The 21,897-nt window shown below is 44.2% G+C and overlaps 1 protein-coding gene across 6 annotated transcripts in view; it reads left to right on the plus strand.

Moving 5' to 3' along the window:
• Nucleotides 1–21,897, plus strand: part of LOC142108441 (NACHT, LRR and PYD domains-containing protein 12-like) — a 274,230-nt gene that overhangs the window by 121,672 nt on the left and 130,661 nt on the right. For 5 of the 6 annotated variants that reach the window (XM_075192079.1, XM_075192082.1, XM_075192081.1 and 2 more), the window contains 2 exons: nucleotides 896–2,597; nucleotides 19,644–19,730. In XM_075192079.1, the coding sequence (XP_075048180.1) occupies nucleotides 896–2,597; nucleotides 19,644–19,730 (1,789 nt within the window). The remainder of the gene's footprint in view (nucleotides 1–895; nucleotides 2,598–19,643; nucleotides 19,731–21,897) is intronic. The other variant, XM_075192080.1, reaches the window with a different exon arrangement.

The raw sequence follows: 21,897 nt of genomic DNA on the forward strand, positions 1-21,897 counted from the left end.
CGAAGGAACATCAGTTTATTTGCAGGATGGGGACAACACTTTCAATGCACGCTTGTGGCAGTACAAATGCAAATATGCACTGTTGTCCATGAGCATGCTGGTGTTTGTAGTTTTACAAGAGCCAGCATATAAAAACAACCGTGATTTGTCAGTGCATTCTGGTACTTGTAGTGCCACATTGCTTGCACTACATTTTAATTTTGTTTTACATGCTTCTCACTGGCCATAGGTATCAGGAGGGGCCCAGTTCTATTCAGCACTAAGCAGGTCATCTCGAGGTGCATGGCCCTATCATTCATTTGGGCGCTCCCCTCTAGAGGACCAGGGAGTTTTAATTATTTATTTAAGTTCCTGTTTGTGCTAGACCACTTCTGTTAACCACATCTTTTTGTTTTATCTAAAAAGCAGCTGCTGTTTGGCAAACCACCACTTAAAGCACAGAATGTTATACCTTCCATGTATAAAAATTTGTGATTTTAGACTTTGCTCTTTAAAATCATGCACTTTGATGCTCGCTTTAGCCTTTAGTAAATGGCTCGGTTTACAAACCACACATCGAAGCAAGGAAAACCTCATCTTTCTCCTCAATTAAACAATAACAACATTTAGGGGTATATTTACGAAACTGCGGTTTTGAAAAAGTGGAGATGTTGCCTACGGCAACCAAACAGGTTCTAGCTTTCATTTTGTAGAATGCACTAATTTAATGACAGCTATAATATGATTGGTTGCTATAGGCAACATCTCCACTTTTGCAAACCCGCAGTTTAGTAAATATACCCCTTATTGTTGAATAGCTTTAAAGTGAGAGAGAATTTTGTATTAAGAAAAAAATATATATTATTAATCATGAGCTCTATCTTCAGACTTATATTTGACTTTGTATCGGTTTTAGATATACAGGACAATCACAAGCAACATTTTCTGAATAAAACTCAAATTCTAGTGGAGCACAGACCCCCGAGATCTAAACAAGAACAGAAAAGTTTCTATATTTCTGAGCGTTTTGTCAACATGATTGTTGTCTCCACCGATCATTTCAGACAGCGTTCTCAGCATGAGCTCATAGAGACTGGGAGAAAGCATGAGGATATAATGAAAAAAGAACGGCTTATGTTAGAACATATAGCTCTTAACAAGCTGTTTCGCTGGTCCTGCCAAAAACAATGTATGCCAAGTGTAGTGATGGTGAGTGGAGTTCCAGGAGTAGGGAAGACCACACTGATGCAGAAGTTTGTCTATGACTGGGTGAATAAAAAACTCTATCAGAGATTTGCTTTTGTCTTCTTCTTCAAATTCCAGGAACTCAACAGACTGAATAAGGTAAGCTTGGAGACAATGATACTTCAGAAATATCCATACCTTCAGAGTCAGCTTGGAAACATCTTACAGGATGCAGAAAAACTGCTCTTTATATTTGATGGTTTAGATGAAAGTAATCACCAAATGGATTTTACATCACAACAGAAGTGTCAAAATATAAAACAAATAGAAACTCTTGGAGTGATTGTCATTAATTTGTTGAGACAGTCTCTTCTCAAGGGTTGTTCTGTGTTAATGACAAGCCGCCCAACCAAACTGGCATCAGTTGATACAACTATTTTTCAACGAGTATCTGAGATCATGGGATTCTCTCCCAAAGAAATACAGATGTACTTTGAAATGTTTTTCCAAAATAAAGAATTGTCAGATAAGGCATTTAATTATGTGAGGGAGAATGGCACACTATACACTTTCTGTTATATCCCATCATACTGCTGGATCATTTGTACAGTATTATCAATGTGCTTTAAAGCCAAACCAACAATCATTGATCAGCTGATGTCATCATTGCCCAAAACAGTGACACAACTCTTTGCGATTTTTGTCAGCAACATTCTGTCCAATCACAGCCAGGATAAACAGAGTTTTTGGAAACTGATGACATCTATTGGGTGGATGGCAGAAAATGGAGTAATGAATCACCTCATGGTATTCGATAAGCGAGATCTGAGATCATTCAATGTGAACACTTCCTCACATATCACGTCAAGTTTTCTAATAGAATCTGATCAATATTCTGATCTGACCTTTTCCTTCTTACATTGCACCATCCAGGAGTTTCTGGCTGCATTGGTTCATTATCTTGACTATTCTCCTGAGAAGTTGCAGAGTTCACTTGATAAAACTAAATCATACACAGATGGACGAGCTGATATGTTTCTCCGTTTTCTCTGTGGTTTTTTGGCCAGTTCTGCCAGATCCCTTTTGAAATGTTTAGGTGACTTTTCTATTAAAGCTTTGAAAGATGTAACCAGTTGGCTACAGAAATCTCTTGTTGATATCCAGAAGGACGGAAATATTAATATAGGGAAATGTCTGAATATATTTGAATGCCTCTTTGAGTCCCAGAATAGGACTCTAGTAGAGGAATGTTTGGGGTCAAATAGAAGTTTTACATTGAGCAGCGTCACTCTAACACCTATGGACTGCACAGCGTTGGCTTTTGTACTCAAATCCTGCAGACAGACAGAAGCACTTGATCTACAGAACTGTCATATTTGGAGGGAGGGCTGGGAGAGCCTGGTGCCAATTCTACACACTATCAAGAAGATAAGGTAACATTTTATCAGTTACATGAAATAAACTTTTTCGTTGTGGATGATAAATTAGAATATATACAGTATTGATATATTTCTGTTTAAAAGCAAATAGCACAAATGATGCTATCAAACAATATTAAATACACAATTTATTCAACTTTAATATAAAGGAAGTGTATTCAAAGCAGTTTCATCAACATCGGTGTGGTTCTTGAATTATATAAGAAATTAAAATCCTATCATGTCTCATCTTAAAAATTGTAGGGTAGACCCAAACAGTCATATTCTCAATGGCTTTAAGACAGGGGAGTTTATTGGTGTAAACAACATAAATCCATGGATCCATCCTGCAACATGTCAACGGTGCCTGCCGGTGATGTAGTGGTGTGGGAAATGTTTTCTTGGCACACATTAGGCCCCATCATCATCATCTATTTATATAGCGCCACTAATTCTGCAGCTCTCTACAGAGAACTAATTCACATCAGTCCCTGCCCCATTGGAGCTTACAATCTAAATCCCATAACATACACACACACACACAGACCGAGATAGACTAAGGGCAATTTAATAGCAGCCAATTAACCTATCAGTATGTTTTTGGAGTGTCGGAGGATACCTACGCAAACACAGGGAGAACATACAAACTCCACACAGATAAGGATGTGAGGCAGAAGTGCTAACCACTAAGCCACCGTGCATACCAATTGAACATAGTTTAAATGCCTCAGCCCATGCTGTCATGATGACAACATGGACCACAATGGAATGTGGTCCATGCCAAGAAGAATTCAGGTTATTCTGGGGGAAAGAGGGGTCCTAGCCAGTACTAAACAGGTAACCTAATGAACTGGACACTGGGTGCATAAATTATATCTATTTTTTTGTCTTCATATTTAATCTTTTTTTATATCTTATTAATAAAAAGCATTGTTAGAAAGTGATTTATTTCAAGAAAAAGCATAAGGGGAGATTATCAGCCCAATGCTTTGCACTTTATTGTCAGTAACCTCATTATTAGATATAGGGTGAAGAAAAAAACAAGCCCTTTCCCTTTCATTATCAGTGTCAGTGGCACTTTGAGAAATATGTCCCATGATGTTGAGTTGGACATATATGCGTATCACAAAAATTAATGCTCTAAAAGCATCACATAGAATAGCGTATTTAAGCCCCTATGCTGAAGTGCACGAATCACAGGGTGCATCCAGTTCTGCACCAGTATGATGTGGTCAGGTTTATGTCAGGCTTACATAAACCCACATATACTTATACACACAACCTGGTCATTACAATAAAAGTTTATTTTGATAGCAAACATTCAATATTTAGGTTTGATTTTAATAAAAACCCATCTATAACACAGCAGATATAAGGGGCCTGATTCTTGTATGATTATGAGTTCATTTATGTGAACAATCTTGCATGAATCTGCTCTACGAATGCGTCAAAATGGGACTTACAACAATGGACACAATTGCATGCAAGTCATGTCCGAACACAAATGACACTTACAGCAGTGGAGGACTTGAGGGGTGCAACGGGGTGGGAAAGGGTGGATGAATGTAGGCAATATACAGTAAGTGTGTGCCAAGGGCATTTCCACACAGATGCAGCTGATTCAAGTCCTCGGCATCCTCTAAGTATGGTGTTTTAGTCGTATAATTTGCACGAGCTACAGGGCAGGTGTAAGTGCTGACTGATAGTGAAGACTGTCACTGCATCATATATTTTATTTAAAACTACATGTATGCATGCCACTAAAAGAAGTGTATGCAAGTAAGAGAGACTATAAAAACGTATTGTGGGCCTGATTCATTAACAAATGCAAAATTAACATAATTTGCATTTTTCAAAAAACATACATCCATCGGACATACATACGCCCCTATTCAATTTGAACAAGGAGCAGATCTGAATAAATATCTGTTGCTGAATACAGGTCTAGGTCCACTCTGCTCTAACGAACAATATACTGCAGGATAAGTCCAATACATATGTGATATATCAAGTCCCAAGAGAACGCAAAGAAAAAAAAAATATTCAATTAATGTCACCTGTTAATAATATAGTAATTAATGACAAAATATTAGAGATGTCATTAAGTTTTTGTTATAATTTTTCCCCCATAAAATAGATTTATCAGGATGGTATTAATGTCTACTGTACATAAAATGCATTTTTACAGTAGCTTCTGTGTTCTAGCGTGAATATACATCTATCATCAAAAAATACTATGCCGAAATACTTAAAAATTTGGTCAAGATGAGCTAAATCAAAATATGCACAAAGATCCCTAACATCTGACTTTGATCCTGACTAGAAACCCTTTTATCCCTTCTTCCTTTCCCCCTTCCCCTTGAGCTAACACTAAATTACTCATTCTATTTATATCATTTAACACTTAGGGCTAGATTTACTAAGTTGCGGGTTTGAAAAAGTGGGGATGTTGCCTATAGCAACCAATCAGATTCTAGCTTTCATTTATTTAGTACCTGCTACAAAATGACAGATAGAATCTGATTGGTTGCTATAGGCAACATCCCCGCTTTTTCAAACCCGCAGCTTAGTAAATCTAGCCCTTACTGTTTATATATTTCATCTTTAATTAAATTAACTAAATAGGAGTTATTATGTACTATGTATACTATTATTTATACTATGATAATATTTTAATATCTATTCTTTTCTATAAGAAGCTGGAAACAAACAGAATTAAATCCTCAATGTCAAATTCACATATATTGTTATTATATTATCAGCTTGAAAACATATAAAAGATATATTATTTACAATGAATGTTATATACATTATGTATATTGAGATAGTAATATATTTCCTTTATATGCAACGTCATATTTTAAGTAATGAAAAAACTTGAATAAAAATATTTGATTAAAAAAAAGAAACACACATCCAACATCACTAGTAATCAGCACTTGCAAAGCTTGAATTGGACGCAGCTGTTTACCGTATACATTAAGAACAACCTTATTTCTATATATATATATATATATATATATATATATATATATATATATTGTAACAAAAGGAGGCATTTAGCTGGCAATATGCAGAGAAAGCAGGGAAGTAGAGTAAAACATTGGCACAGTTATGTATCTAGGTGGAGATTAAACCAGGTAAAAACATATGTGTAGTTTAAAATTGGTTTACTTACATGCATTAAAAGCTGCTTCCTCTCAGCAAACAGGCAGGGTGGGTCTGATAGTCTAAACAGAGCCAGGGATGGGTGTTTCCTTTTAAAGAGAAGGTGGGTGTGTCACCTGTCCATCAAGCTAGGCCTGTGGGAGGAGTGTCAGTTATAAAACCCTGCTTGTTTCATTGTTCAGGGAGATCAACGCTGGGCTAGCTGGCTGATCTGGACAGAGAGCTGGACTATGTATAGTAAGCGTTGAGGGTCTCCATAATTGCTGTGCAAGTATACGGTGTCAAAACATTATTACTATCCTGACAATAAAGAACCATAAAAAGGAAGAAGTTGTACGTGTGTGCTTCTGCAGTAGCGGGCTCTTGCCACAAGTGGTGTCAGGAGTGGGATGCTCTGGGAAGCAAGTTTCCACTACCCAACCCGCGCAGACGTCAACATGGAGGAAGTACTGAGAACCCTCGTGAATGTGGCCGCTGCGCAGCAACAACAGCAAGCTCAGATGCTACAAGTCGCCGAGGCACAGGTGGAAAAAACAAGGCTCTTAAGAGAAGAGTTAAGCCAGGTGAGGCATGACAGAAATGAACCACCTGGTCCTGTTCTCCAGAAAATGTCACCAGCTGATGACGTAGAAGCATATCTGGTGTCTTTCGAGAGAGTTGCAAAAAGGGCAAAATGGCCTCCTAAAGATTGGGCTGAGAGACTGGCGCCATATCTTACTGGTGAAGCTCAGCGAGCTTATATGGATCTAGATGAGGAACATGCCTCTGATTATCTGTGTCTACAGTCTGAGATATTGGCTCGCATTGGAGTTTCCGGGCCAGGCAGAGCCCAGCGCTATCACCAATGGCGCTATGATAAAGAAAAACCGGTCAGAGCGCAAGTGGCTGAGCTTTCTAAACTTTTAAAGAAGTGGCTGCAGCCCGAGGAGAATTCGCCTTCTCGGATTATTGAAGTTCTGGCGATAGATCACTGCATCCGGGGGCTGAACCGCGATTTGCAAAGGTGGGTTCTGCAATCAGACCCACAAACTTATGAAGAGCTTGCCACCGTGGTAGAAAGGTTTTGTGCGCTACAGCAAATGACTAAAGAACCTGCATTTGTGCCAAAGCCGCTACCACGCCAAAAGCCAAGTTTGACAATCCTTGCCACAGGGCCCAATGGCAAAACTGCTACGAACAGAGGGCCAGGTGCAAAGCTGTCTAATCTGAAGTGTTTTGAATGTGGTGAGCCAGGCCACTTTAAGGCAGAGTGTCCTAAACTACAGGAACCCATGGACTGTTCTGTAGCACATATTGGACATGCATTTCCAAGCTGTTTTACCATGAGTCCCACATCAGTTCCTTGTTTGTTCCAGGTGACTGTGCTAATCAGCCAAAACCTTGTTCTGGCCTTGGTTGACTCGGGGAGTGAACTCTCATTGGTTTCCAGCTCTGCTTTACCCGAAACTATAACTTCTCGGTTGCCCAAAGTGAAAGTTCTTTGCATACATGGCACAACAGAGGAGTATGAAAGAACAATACTACCAGTCACACTCAAAGACAAAACTGTTATGGTTGTAGCTGACATAGCACCTAAACTCCCATATCCACTCATTTTGGGGCGAGACTTCCCACTGTTTAATGATGTCCTCGGTGAGTGGATCCGGCCAGACATGCCGGCAACTGATGCAACGGTCGGAAGCCCGGTCTTAAAGGAACCGCCTAAGAATCCACAACATCTGGACATCGATCTTTGGGAACCGCCAAACCGGAATGCCATCCTGGGAGTCACAGCAGGAGTTCCACAAAAGCATCCAACTGTGGGGAAACATGGACAGTCCAAACTAGCATTGGTCGGTGATGTCGCAGATGAGCCCACCCCGCCTGTCAGTGAGGATACGGACTGGTCCGCAATACCAATTTTGTTTCCTTTGCAGGACTTTGCTCGAGACCAACTTAATGATGCCACTTTGGAACATGCCTTTAAAAGTGTGACTGAGGTAAATGGGGTAGTGAAAGCCGCCCAGCCTGCAGAAGGTATACCATATTTTATTGTTAAAAATAATTTCCTGTATAGAGTTGCTAATGCACAGGGGGAAAAAGTAGAACAATTAATGGTTCCTCAGGTGCATGTAACCCTAGTGTTAAAAGCAGCACATACACATGTCTGTGGGGGACACCTAGGGGAGGATAAAACACGGGAACGAGTTCTGCTTAGGTTTTACTGGCCCGGTGTACACATGGCAGTGAAAAAGTATTGCCAGTCCTGTCCCATTTGTCAGAGAACCTGTCCCAAACCCATGTACAGGGCACCTCTCATTCCAATACCAATAGTACAAGTTCCCTTTGAACGGATAACTATGGACCTTGTGGGGCCCCTGGAAAAATCTGCACGTGGGCACCAATATATACTAGTGGTGCTTGACTATGCAACCAGGTATCCAGAGGCAATTCCCCTACGAAACATAAAGTCCAGCACCATAGCTAAAGAACTTGTATTGATGTTTACACGCTTGGGAATACCCAAAGAAATCCTCACAGACCAGGGTACTCCATTCATGTCTAAAGTGATGAAGGACATATGCCAGTTGCTAGGGGTTACAGCGCTTCACACCTCTGTATACCATCCACAAACAGATGGTTTGGTGGAATGCTTTAAACGCACATTAAAGCACATGCTCAGGAAAGCAGTGGCTCAAGAGAAAAAAGATTGGGACACTCTTATTCTCTATTTGATGTTTGCCATCCGTGAGGTACCTCAAGCTTCAACAGGGTTTAGTCCCTTTGAGTTATTGTTTGGGAGACAGCCCAGGGGTATCTTGGATATGTTAAAAGAAGTGTGGGAGCAGCAAGGTCCCAGGGAGCCAAATCTGGTACAATATGTGTCACAAATGTATGAGAGGCTAGGAAAGATAGGGCACACTGTGCAGCAACATGTAAAAGAGGCTCAGGAACGACAGAAAAAAAGTTATGACAAAAGTGCTGTTGTTCGATCTTTCAAGCCTGGGGACAAGGTCCTAGTCCTGGTTCCCACCCAGGAAAGCAAACTTTTCGCCCATTGGCAGGGTCCATATGAAGTTTTAGAGGCTATCGGTCCTGTCAATTACAGAGTCCCCCAGTTAGGTAGGAGAAGGGAGGAGCAAATATATCATGTGAACCTCCTTAAACCCTGGCATGATGAGGAAACCTCTCCTCAGGTAGTGATTACTGCCATTGAAAAGTCTGAAGTGCCCATAGAGCCAGCTTAGTCCATTCAGCAGAGACAACAGACTGAAGAAATGATTCGCCAGAACAGGGATGTCTTCTCTTCCATTCCTGGGCGCACTATCCTAATCGAACACGACATTGTCACTGCGCCAGGAGTCATTGTCAAGCAGAAGCCATATCGTATTCCAGAAGCCAGACGGGTGGACATAAGAAAAGAGGGCAAGAAGATGCTCCAGTTAGATGTAATTGAAGAGTCCACTAGTGAATGGAATAGTCCCATTGTGCTTGTCCCGAAACCCAATGGGACAATTAGGTTCTGCAATGACTTTAGGCGCCTAAACAGTATGTCGCAGTTTGATGCCTATCCGATGCCACGTGTGGATGAACTAGTGGAAAATCTTGCTGGTAGAAATCATTTAACAACCCTTGATCTAACAAAGGGTTATTGGCAAGTTCCCCTGACTTCCAAGGCCAAGCCAAAGACTGCATTTTCCACCCCTGATGGTCTGTCACGGGCACTAGGAGTCTTTACCCAGGGATCACCAGGTGGTAGGCTTACCAGAGCAATGTAGATGGTAATAGGGTACTCTGGTAGCTGGGTGATCACGGACCAGGAAGCAGCAGATGATGAGATGCTCAGGAAAGTCTAGGACTAGCAGCACTGGCAATATGGAGGCAATAGTACACGAGGAACTGTAGGACAAGGACTCGTGAAGGTAGTCAGTGGTCTGCGGTAGCAAGTTGTACCACTGCTATAGTGATGAGGAATGTCCAACAGAAACGAGGAGGTGATGAGAGTCAGCGGTCTGCGGATAGCAAGTGGTACCGCTGTCTGAGTGAAGGAGTGGAATCCAAGTGGAGGTATCCAGGGAGTCAGTGGTCTGCGATAGCAAGTTGTACCACTGCTATGTGAAAGGATACTGGAACAGGTGATACTGGAAACAGGGATCAGTGGTCTGCTAGCAGCAAGTTGTACCACTGAATATATATGAGAGGAGGTGCACGGGGAGAGGCTGCAACACAGGATATACACAGGCACCTTATATACGATCCACAGTAACATGCACAATATATATATATAAATGACTGAACAGGTCTGCAAATATAGAAAGTCTCTTGAAGTAGTCCAGCACAAGTTAACACAGTCAATGATGGCAATAGACTCAGCGGATAGCAGACTCCAGAGGAGAACCAACACAGTCCAGCAAGATATGCAATACACCAGCACAGTCAATGAGAAGTATGCATACCGTGGTTCAGAAGCAGGCAGTCAGAGAGGAGTGCAGGGATACCTGAGCGGCAGGAGGCCGGCTGGATGAGAAGTCCCAGGATAGCTGAGGCAGCGGTCAGTAGGTGCAGCGCACAGATAAGTAGACCAACAGGGACACGAATCCACAGGAATCAGTAACACGTGGAACTGGACTCAAGCAGGACCCAGAAGAGTGGAGATGATCCAGCAGAGGAGTAGTGATGAGATATAAATCCAATGCTGACAGGAGGGTAGACCTGCGGGACACGTGAAGGCGTGGAGAGCGGATCAGCAGTAGATGGGTGATAGCGCGGTCAGCAGCAGCAGGGCTCTGCGGTACACGGAGGTAACCAGTAGCAACCAATAGTTGTCAGTAGCGATGGAACACGGGAGAGCAGAGTAGACCAGGAGCTGTTGATCACGGAGAGTAGCAAATGGCAATGAGAGCAGCAGTCTCGAGGAAACACCGGAGAGCTGAGAAGAGACTGCAGTGCACAGAAGCAGCGGATAGAAATCAGCTAACTTGTCACGATGATGATCACAGGCGAGTTGTAGGCTGGAGGCTGTAGTGCACGGAAGCAGCGGATAGGCAACAGCTAACCGTCACGGTAATGAACACAGGCGAGTTGCAGGCTGGAGGCTTGTAGTGCACGGAGGCAGCGGATAGGAATCAGCTCACGGACTTAATGAGGAACAGGTGAGTGGATGTAAAGTAACGGTTGGAGTGCACAGAGGCAGCGGGGAGAAGCCAGCAAACAGTCACAGTGAAATATAATAGCGTGATGTGGATTAGAGGACTGTAGTGCACGGAGGCAGCGGATAGGAATCAGCAAACAGTCACAATGATAAGTAATAGCGTTGAAGTGGTTTGGAAGACTGTAGTGCACGGAGGCAGCGGATAGGAATCAGCTAACAGTCACGATGATACAGTTGATGGTAGAAGTGGTATGGGAACCACAGTAGTAGAAGTGGTTTGGAAACCACAGAGGTAGAAGTGGTTTGGAAACCACAGGAATCAGCAGCGCTGAAAACACGAGGAATAGGAACACCTTCAGAGACTCATAGGAAATGAGACTCCAAGATCAGGCAACGTGGTGTTGACCACAGGTGCTTAATATAGGGAGGTTGCCTGATCTGCCAATTGAGTTAAAGGGACATACACTGAAGTATAGGAAAGGGCTGCGCATGCGCAGACCCTCAGGATGGAGGACGGCCACGGTTCCTAAATGTCCGGGAAGAGGCACTCACGGTACGGTGAGTGACAGTACCCCCCCTTTTAAAGGTGGGCACAGAACGCCTGGAACTGGGTTTGTCCGGATTTTTGGAGTAGAACTTCTTCAAAAGGGCAGGAGCATTAAGATCTTCAGCTTTGATCCAAGAGCGCTCCTCAGGACCAAAGCCCTTCCAATGAACGAGGAAACGGAGGACTCCTCGCGAAATTTTTGCGTCTAGTACCTCAGTAATCTCAAAATCCTCCTCCTGATGAACTTGAACTGGCTGCGGAGCTGAGGGAGGATTTGAGAAACGGTTGATAATAAGAGGTTTGAGTAAAGACACATGAAAGGCATTAGAAATCCGAAGATTCTTAGGAAGAAGAAGTTTCACACATACTGGATTGATTACTTGAATGATCCTATATGGACCAATAAAACGAGGGGCGAATTTCATAGATGGAACCCTCAAACGAATGTTTTTAGTAGATAACCAGACACGATCTCCAATTTTTAGTGGTGGAATAGCCCGCCTCTTCTTATCTGCGAAAGATTTATATTTGATAGATGTCTTCTTTAAACAGGTTTTGACCTGAGACCAGATGTTTTTAAAGGTCTGACAAGCCATCTCCACCGCAGGAACTTGGGTGGGCGGGAGGGCAGGAAATTCCGGAAAAGACGGATGGTGACCGTAGACCACAAAAAATGGAGTTTTGGATGATGACTCATGGAACATGTTGTTATGGGCGAATTCAGCCCAAGGAAGCAACTCTACCCAGTTGTCTTGATTGGCTGAAGAGAACATCCTTATAAAAGTCTCAAGATCTTGATTGACACGTTCAGTTTGTCCGTTAGATTGCGGATGGTAAGAAGATGAGAGTGCTAATCGTATGCCCAAGGTTTTACAAAGGGCTCGCCAGAATCTGGAAACGAATTGTACTCCTCTATCCGACACAATCTCAGAAGGACATCCATGGATACGGAAGATCTCTTTAATGAAGTGTTCAGCCAGAGTAGACGAGGAAGGCAAACCAGCTAGAGGAATGAAATGAGCCATCTTCGAAAATCTGTCCACCACCACCCAAATAGTGTTATGATTCTTACTAGGTGGTAAGTCAGTAACGAAATCCATACTAATATGGGTCCACGGTTTGGACGGAATGGGTAGTGGTCGCAGCAACCCTGCTGGAGTTCTGCGGGAGGATTTGAACTGGGAACATAGCTCGCAGGAAGCAATGAACTCTTTGACGTCTCTCCTCATTGAGGGCCACCAGTAACTTCGAGAGAGAATCTCAAAGGTCTTGTGTTCACCGGCGTGTCCAGAAAAACGAGAGGCATGGAACCACGAAAGGATTTTCCTCCTTAGAGTAGGAGGCACGAGGGTCTTCCCAAATGGTAGCGTTTTAGTGGATGAAGCAGCCAGTGAGATACATTTGGGGTCTAGAATGGTATGGTTGGAAACCTCTTCTATATCAGAGGACGTCACAAAGGCTCTAGATAAAGCGTCAGCTTTTTTGTTCTTGGCAGCTGGTTTGAAGGTTATTATTAATTCAAAACGGGAAAAGAAAAGAGACCATCTTGCTTGACGAGGGTTCAAGCATTGGGCAGACTGGAGATATGACAAGTTCTTATGGTCCGTGAAGATCGTCACCGGATGGCGAGCTCCCTCCAATAAGTATCTCCATTCCTCTAATGCAGCTTTGATAGCTAGTAACTCCTTGTCCCCGATAGTATAATTCTTCTCTGCGGGCAGGAGGCCCCGAGAATAGAAGGCACAAGGGTGGAATTTTTGCTGTTCCGAGCGTTGAGAGAGAATAGCTCCTAAGCCCACATTAGAGGCATCTACTTCCAGGAAGAAGGGGAGTGTCACATCAGGCTGTCGAAGGATTGGAGCCGAAGAGAAGGACTCTTTTAGTGTTTGAAAGGCTTGAAGAGCCTCAGGTGACCATTGCTTAGGATTAGCCCCTTTCCTAGTCAGGGCCACAATAGGAGATGCAATGGAAGAAAAGTCTTGAATAAAGCGTCTATAGTAATTGGCAAAACCTAAAAAACGCTGGATAGCACGAAGAGTAGTTGGCTGGGGCCAATGTAGTACAGCATTCACCTTGTCTGGATCCATCTTCAGGCCAACTCCGGAAACTATATACCCCAAGAATGGAATCTGGGGTAATTCAAATGAACATTTTTCTAATTTACAAAACAATGAATTTTTCCGTAGCCTGGAAAGGACTTCTGCCACATGTTGGTGGTGAGAAGGCAGGTCCTGTGAAAAGATCAATATGTCGTCCAGATAGACGACGACACATACATATAATAAGTCCCGGAAGATCTCATTGATGAAACCTTGAAAAACAGCGGGGGCATTACACAGCCCGAAAGGCATTACCAGATATTCGTAATGCCCATCTCTGGTGTTAAACGCTGTCTTCCATTCGTCACCGGAACGGATTCTGATTAAATTGTAGGCACCACGAAGATCCAATTTAGTAAAGATACGGGCTCCCTTGATGCGATCGAATAGCTCAGTGATCAGCGGAATGGGATACCGATTCTTTATAGTAATGGCATTGAGTCCACGAAAATCTATGCAAGGGCGTAAAGATCCATCCTTCTTTTTAACGAAGAAGAACCCAGCTCCAGCGGGAGAGGTGGAAGGTCGAATAAACCCACGCTGGAGGTTCTCCTGTATATACTCAGATGTAGCTTGAGTTTCAGGTAACGAGAGTGGATAGACCCGGCCCCTGGGGGGAGTCTTGCCAGGTAGAAGATCGATCGGACAATCCCAAGAACGATGAGGAGGAAGACGTTCAGACTGAGCTTTATCAAAAACATCCGTAAATGAAGCATATTGAGGAGGAAGTCCCGGTGAGGTAGATGAGATGGAAGATTGCTGTACTTTGAGAGGAATGACTTGGGAAAGGCAACGATGGTGACATTCAGACCCCCAAGACGTGACTTGAGGGGTGCGCCAGTCAATCTGGGGAGAGTGACACTGAAGCCATGGAAGGCCTAAGACAATTGGACTAGTCGTAACAGGGAGGATTAAAAACGATATTTCTTCCTGATGCAGAGCACCAATCAGAAGGGTTACTGGAGACGTACTCTGGGTGATGAGACCGTTGATGAGACGTGATCCATCTATAGCCGTCACAGTAATGGGTGTTTTTAAGGTAATCACTGGTAGGGACCATTGATTTACTAATGATTTGGAGATAAAATTTCCTGCTGCTCCGGAATCAATCAATGCCTGTGACTCAAAGGTTTTGGTAGCACAGGAAATTGTAACATCAAAGGCGCAGACTTTAGATTTCATGGAAGATGGAGAGGACTCCAGGGACCCTAACTTCACCTCTCCAGAACTAGTTAGGGCCTGGCATTTCCCGATCTCTTAGGGCAAGAGCTGAGCATATGAGTGGAATCAGCACAATAGATACAGAGTCTATTCTTTACTCTTCGTTTCCTCTCCTCTGAAGATAATTTGGAACGTCCTATCTCCATGGGAATCACAGAGGGTGAAACTGGACGAAATTGAGGGTTAGAACGAAGAGGTGCTTTAGCAGAAGTTGTTTTCTCAGCCTCTCTTTCACGAAATCTCATATCAACACGATGGCAAAGAGAGATCAGATCTTCAAGTGACGAAGGAAGCTCCTGGGTAGTCAGTGCATCTTTAATTTTATCGGAGAGCCCCTGCCAGAAGGCGGCAACTAGGGCTTCAGTGTTCCACTGAAGTTCAGAGGCTAAGATCCTAAATTGAATGACGTACTGTCCTACTCTATGAGATCCTTGTCGCAGACGGAGGATGCTGGAAGCAGCGGAGGTCACACGACCTGGTTCATCGAACACACTTCGGAATGTAGAAATGAATTTGGCACTATCTTGCAATATTGGGTCGTTTCTTTCCCACAGAGGGGAGGCCCAAGCCAGGGCTTGTCCAGAAAACAAAGAGATAAGATAGGCCACTCTGGAACGATGGGTAGAAAAATTTTGAGGTTGGAGCTCAAAATGGACTGAACATTGATTAAGGAAACCCCTACAAGTTTTGGGGTCCCCATCGTACTTTGACGGAGTAGGCAGGTGAAGCGTAGAAGCTGTAGACATCTGGGATGGCACTGGGGAAACGGAGGAAAGCACAGGAGCCTCAGTAGCAGCTGTCACAGTCTGTCCAGATGTTCCTTGGGAGGTTAACGATTGATAACACTGAAGTAACAGCTGTTGGCGGGCATCCTGTTGCTCCACACGGCTGACCAGATGCTGCAGCATCTCTTTGGCTGTAGGTTCCGTATCTGGGTCTGTCATGGCCTGATCTTACTGTCACGGGCACTAGGAGTCTTTACCCAGGGATCACCAGGTGGTAGGCTTACCAGAGCAATGTAGATGGTAATAGGGTACTCTGGTAGCTGGGTGATCACGGACCAGGAAGCAGCAGATGATGAGATGCTCAGGAAAGTCTAGGACTAGCAGCACTGGCAATATGGAGGCAATAGTACACGAGGAACTGTAGGACAAGGACTCGTGAAGGTAGTCAGTGGTCTGCGGTAGCAAGTTGTACCACTGCTATAGTGATGAGGAATGTCCAACAGAAACGAGGAGGTGATGAGAGTCAGCGGTCTGCGGATAGCAAGTGGTACCGCTGTCTGAGTGAAGGAGTGGAATCCAAGTGGAGGTATCCAGGGAGTCAGTGGTCTGCGATAGCAAGTTGTACCACTGCTATGTGAAAGGATACTGGAACAGGTGATACTGGAAACAGGGATCAGTGGTCTGCTAGCAGCAAGTTGTACCACTGAATATATATGAGAGGAGGTGCACGGGGAGAGGCTGCAACACAGGATATACACAGGCACCTTATATACGATCCACAGTAACATGCACAATATATATATATAAATGACTGAACAGGTCTGCAAATATAGAAAGTCTCTTGAAGTAGTCCTGCACAAGTTAACACAGTCAATGATGGCAATAGACTCAGCGGATAGCAGACTCCAGAGGAGAACCAACACAGTCCAGCAAGATATGCAATACACCAGCACAGTCAATGAGAAGTATGCATACCGTGGTTCAGAAGCAGGCAGTCAGAGAGGAGTGCAGGGATACCTGAGCGGCAGGAGGCCGGCTGGATGAGAAGTCCCAGGATAGCTGAGGCAGCGGTCAGTAGGTGCAGCGCACAGATAAGTAGACCAACAGGGACACGAATCCACAGGAATCAGTAACACGTGGAACTGGACTCAAGCAGGACCCAGAAGAGTGGAGATGATCCAGCAGAGGAGTAGTGATGAGATATAAATCCAATGCTGACAGGAGGGTAGACCTGCGGGACACGTGAAGGCGTGGAGAGCGGATCAGCAGTAGATGGGTGATAGCGCGGTCAGCAGCAGCAGGGCTCTGCGGTACACGGAGGTAACCAGTAGCAACCAATAGTTGTCAGTAGCGATGGAACACGGGAGAGCAGAGTAGACCAGGAGCTGTTGATCACGGAGAGTAGCAAATGGCAATGAGAGCAGCAGTCTCGAGGAAACACCGGAGAGCTGAGAAGAGACTGCAGTGCACAGAAGCAGCGGATAGAAATCAGCTAACTTGTCACGATGATGATCACAGGCGAGTTGTAGGCTGGAGGCTGTAGTGCACGGAAGCAGCGGATAGGCATCAGCTAACAATCCCGATGATGAACACAGGCGAGTTGTAGGCTGGAGGTTGTAGTGCACGGAAGCAGCGGATAGACAACAGCTAACCGTCACGGTAATGAACACAGGCGAGTTGCAGGCTGGAGGCTTGTAGTGCACGGAGGCAGCGGATAGGAATCAGCTCACGGACTTAATGAGGAACAGGTGAGTGGATGTAAAGTAACGGTTGGAGTGCACAGAGGCAGCGGGGAGAAGCCAGCAAACAGTCACAGTGAAATATAATAGCGTGATGTGGATTAGAGGACTGTAGTGCACGGAGGCAGCGGATAGGAATCAGCAAACAGTCACAATGATAAGTAATAGCGTTGAAGTGGTTTGGAAGACTGTAGTGCACGGAGGCAGCGGATAGGAATCAGCTAACAGTCACGATGATACAGTTGATGGTAGAAGTGGTATGGGAACCACAGTAGTAGAAGTGGTTTGGAAACCACAGAGGTAGAAGTGGTTTGGAAACCACAGGAATCAGCAGCGCTGAAAACACGAGGAATAGGAACACCTTCAGAGACTCATAGGAAATGAGACTCCAAGATCAGGCAACGTGGTGTTGACCACAGGTGCTTAATATAGGGAGGTTGCCTGATCTGCCAATTGAGTTAAAGGGACATACACTGAAGTATAGGAAAGGGCTGCGCATGCGCAGACCCTCAGGATGGAGGACGGCCACGGTTCCTAAATGTCCGGGAAGAGGCACTCACGGTACGGTGAGTGACATGGTCTCTATCAATATAAAGTCCTACCCTTTGGGTTGCATGGGGCACCTGCCACCTTCCAAAGGGCTATGAATAAATTGCTACGACCTCACACAGCTTATGCAGCTGCTTACTTGGACGATATAGTGATTTATACCCCAGACTGGGGATCACATTTAGCCAAAGTTGAGGCGGTCTTAGCTTCATTACAGTCCGCAGGGTTAACAGCTAACCCAGAGAAATGTGCCATAGCCATGAGAGAAGCCAAATATTTGGGGTACATTGTTGGTCGAGGGCATGTAAAGCCCCAGCTAGACAAAGTGGAGGCAGTCAAAAATTGGACAAGACCAGAGAAAAAGTCACAGTTAAGAACCTTTTTAGGCTTAGTAGATTACTACAGGCGGTTTGTAAGCCACTTCGCCACTAGAGCTGCTCCACTTATGGACATGTTAAAAAAAAGTTGTCCAGATAGATTAACCTGGTCTGACTCTGCAGAAACCGCCTGGTCTGATCTTCGGTTAGCTCTTTGTTCCTCTCCAGTTCTACAAGCACCAGATTTTACCCGGAGGTTCTTCCTCCAAACTGATGCTTCTGGTGTTGGCTTAGGTGCAGTCTTGTCACAGGAGAAGAATGGAGTAGAAAATTCTGTCCTGTACCTAAGTCATAAGTTGCTTCCAAGGGAACAAAAATATGCCACTGTGGAGAAAGAATGTCTCGCCATAAAATGGGCTACAGAAGCTCTGCGCTATTATCTCCTAGGCAGAGAGAGTTCACCCTAATAACAGACCATGCACCATTAAGATGGATGCAGAACAACCGGGAGGTAAATGCCAAGGTAACCCGCTGGTTCTTGGCACTACAACCTTTCAAGTTCTCAGTAGAACATAGGCCTGGGATTCTACACAAAAATGCAGATGCGTTGTCACGAAAATATGCGCTCCTCGCGAAGTCCGCGTCCCCCTACTTGGAGACGCTAGGGGGAGGGATATGTAACAAAAGGAGGCATTTAGCTGGCAATATGCAGAGAAAGCAGGGAAGTAGAGTAAAACATTGGCACAGTTATGTACCTAGGTGGAGATTAAACCAGGTAAAAACATATGTGTAGTTTAAAATTGGTTTACTTACATGATTTAAAAGCTGCTTCCTCTCAGCAAACAGACAGGGTGGGTCTGATAGTCTAAACAGAGCCAAGGATGGGCATTTCCTTTTAATGAGAAGGTGGGTGTGTCACCTGTCCATCAAGCTAGGCCTGTGGGAGGTGTGTCAGGTATAAAACCCTGCTTGTTTCATTGTTCAGGGAGATCAACACTGGGCTAGCTGGCTGTTCTGGACAGAGAGCTGGACTATGCATAGTAATCGTTGAGGGTCTCCATAATTGCTGTGCAAGTATACGGTGTCAAAACATTATTACCACCCTGACAATAAAGAACCATAAAAAGGAAGAAGTTGTACGCGTGTGCTTCTGCAGTAGCGGGCTCTTGCCACAATATATATATATATATATATATATATATATATATATATTTTGTAAAGAACAAGTTTATATTAATAACCATAGTATTGTGTGTTGTTCATTTATTTATGCTAAAATATTTTTTTGTTGTGACTTTTTATATTGCACATATGCTTGTGTATTTGAGTATCCGCACAGTGTTTACAACACCAATAATAACACATCAACTGATGTAGTTTTTCATAGAAGAAAACTGCGGCATCTTTCAATAGAGTTACTGATAGAGTTACAGATACTTGTAGAAACTAGGTTGAGGCTCAGTGAGGATTTTCTGATGGTTTATAATGGCCACACACCCTGTATCTGATATATGTCTGTTTACTCTCACTAGTATAATGTTATCTCCTCTTTATTTGTTTTTCAGCCTCACAGGCAGTATCATGAAAGAGTCATATATTCAATTCATAGTATCTGCATTAAGTCACCCCAAGTGCAGGATCCAACACCTAGGGTAAGTTTTATTCTTTTTTTCTCTAAACTTATTTTTATTCTATTCTCTTCTGTCATTTCTATTTTCTGTTGTCCAAAGTACACAGGGAATTGGGCTGTTAAGGCTATCTGCAACCTTCATTGTCTCAGGGGTTTTCTGAGGACATCATTTCTAATTTCACATGACAAATTAAATAATTATGCAAACCCCAGACCCAGAGCTTACCTGTCCAAGGAGGTTGGGCCCCAGGAGTATAGAAACAAGAGGGAGGAAAGGCTGGGTGCAGTTCAAAGCTTCCTTGGGCGCTGCAAACTACACATTCAGATGAGACATCAGATCCGGACATTTGGAGAGGTAGAAGCACTGGAGTCAATGCCAGAGTAAAAGGTGGAGCGTGCATCGCTAACACTGCAGCCCACCCAAGAGGAGCAGATGGACAAGGCATTACAATGCAGTTAAGTACACAGTCTATCAATGAGCACAGAAAGCACTGGGAGAGTGAGTACAGTAGAGAAGGGAGTTACAGAGAATGACACAGTCAGAGAAGCTGAATGTGATGAGGGGGGCTACCAATCCCTTAGCTGCCAATCTAAAGCAGAACACTGCCAGTCTTGCAGAGAGAGCTGTCAATTTAATTGGGAAAACTGTAAGTCTACTAGAGAAGGCTGCCATATTCACAGAAGGAACTGCTAGTAACAGAATGAGAACTGCCATTTCCAGTGGGGAGATTGCCAGTGCCAGAAAATGATCTGCCTAAAGAGAAAGCAAGATGCCGGAGGCCCGGAGAGAGGCAAGTTCAAGCCAGACTCCAAAGGGAAACCAGTTCCATTTCAGAGGTCCAGAGGCAGCCCAGGTTCAATCCAGATGTCCAGAGAGAGTCCAGGTTCAAACCTTAGGTTCAGAGAGAGACCAGATTTTGTTCAGAAGAAGTCACGATCCAGTACAGAGGTATAGAAGAAATTAAGATCTGATCCAGATGTCTAGAGGGAGTGCGGAATCATTCCACTTTTTGCAGACTGTTCCGATTTTTTTCAGTTGTTCCAGGTGCCTGCATTTGCTATAATTTACCATGTGACCAAGGCTGGCATCACCATTAGGCAGCTGCCTACAGCGCCGGGCTCTGGGGGGAGGCACGGAGGCCGGATACCCACACTAACAATGTCTCTGAACGAGACATTGTTAGTTAGGCTGTGCGGGTGGTGCGATGGCTGTGATCGTCCATCCGTTATTTTCCCAATCACCCGGCTATCCCTAGGTGTAATGATAGGCGGCCACTCCGCATCCCTACGACGCCAGGCTCCTGGCAGCATTGTGACATCACGACGCTGCCAGGGGCGGATCTAGAAAAATGCTGTACCCGGGGCGATTTAGGCCCCGCCCCTTTCTAACATCTTAGGCTGCTGACGGCTGCACACTATGTGCAGGTCCGTCCAGCCGTGACAGGCAGGGACAGTGTGCTGCCCGGCTGTTCTGATTGTGTTTTAAACACAGTCAGAGCAGCCAGGCAGCACACTGTCCCTGCCTGTCACGGCTGGACGGACCTGCACATACTGTGCAGCCGTCGGCAGCAAGTGTCTGCTAGGGGGGGCGATCGCCCCGATCGCCCCCCCCTGGATCCGCCACTGGACGCTGACAATTGAGAGGCTCCAGGAAAAAAGAAGCAAGAAAGAAGAAGTGGAGATGCAGACAAGTAGAAAAGAAGAAAAGTAATTATATTAAGACGGAGGGAAAGGGGGATGGAACGAATGGTGGGCTGAGGGGTCTACAGAAAATGTGGGGATAGAGAGCTGGAGAAAATGGGGGGCAGATGCAGCTACAGTAAAAATAGAGAGAGGGGCTGGAGAAAGTCTGGGGGAGAGGATAAAATGTAAAATGTGTCAGCAGTGTTGGATATGGATGTTAAGCCATACATGTTTAAACTTAACCAAGGTGTTGGTTTTATTTAACAGTTGTAGCAAATGGTAATGTGAAGGTACTCACAGATGACAATGGCTGTCAGGCAGTGGAACAGACTTAGGTAGGTTATGCACTTAACACTGTATTCTGTAATCTATAATATATATATATATATATATATATATATATATAGAAACACAAAATAGATATAATAAGGCGCTAACAACCACAGCGTAACCACCAATATATAGATTATTGGTATAATAATATACCAAATGATCAGTCCCAAAAA

Source organism: Mixophyes fleayi, chromosome 12, assembly GCF_038048845.1.
Source record: "Mixophyes fleayi isolate aMixFle1 chromosome 12, aMixFle1.hap1, whole genome shotgun sequence".
NCBI classification, from domain to species: Eukaryota; Metazoa; Chordata; class Amphibia; order Anura; family Limnodynastidae; genus Mixophyes; species Mixophyes fleayi.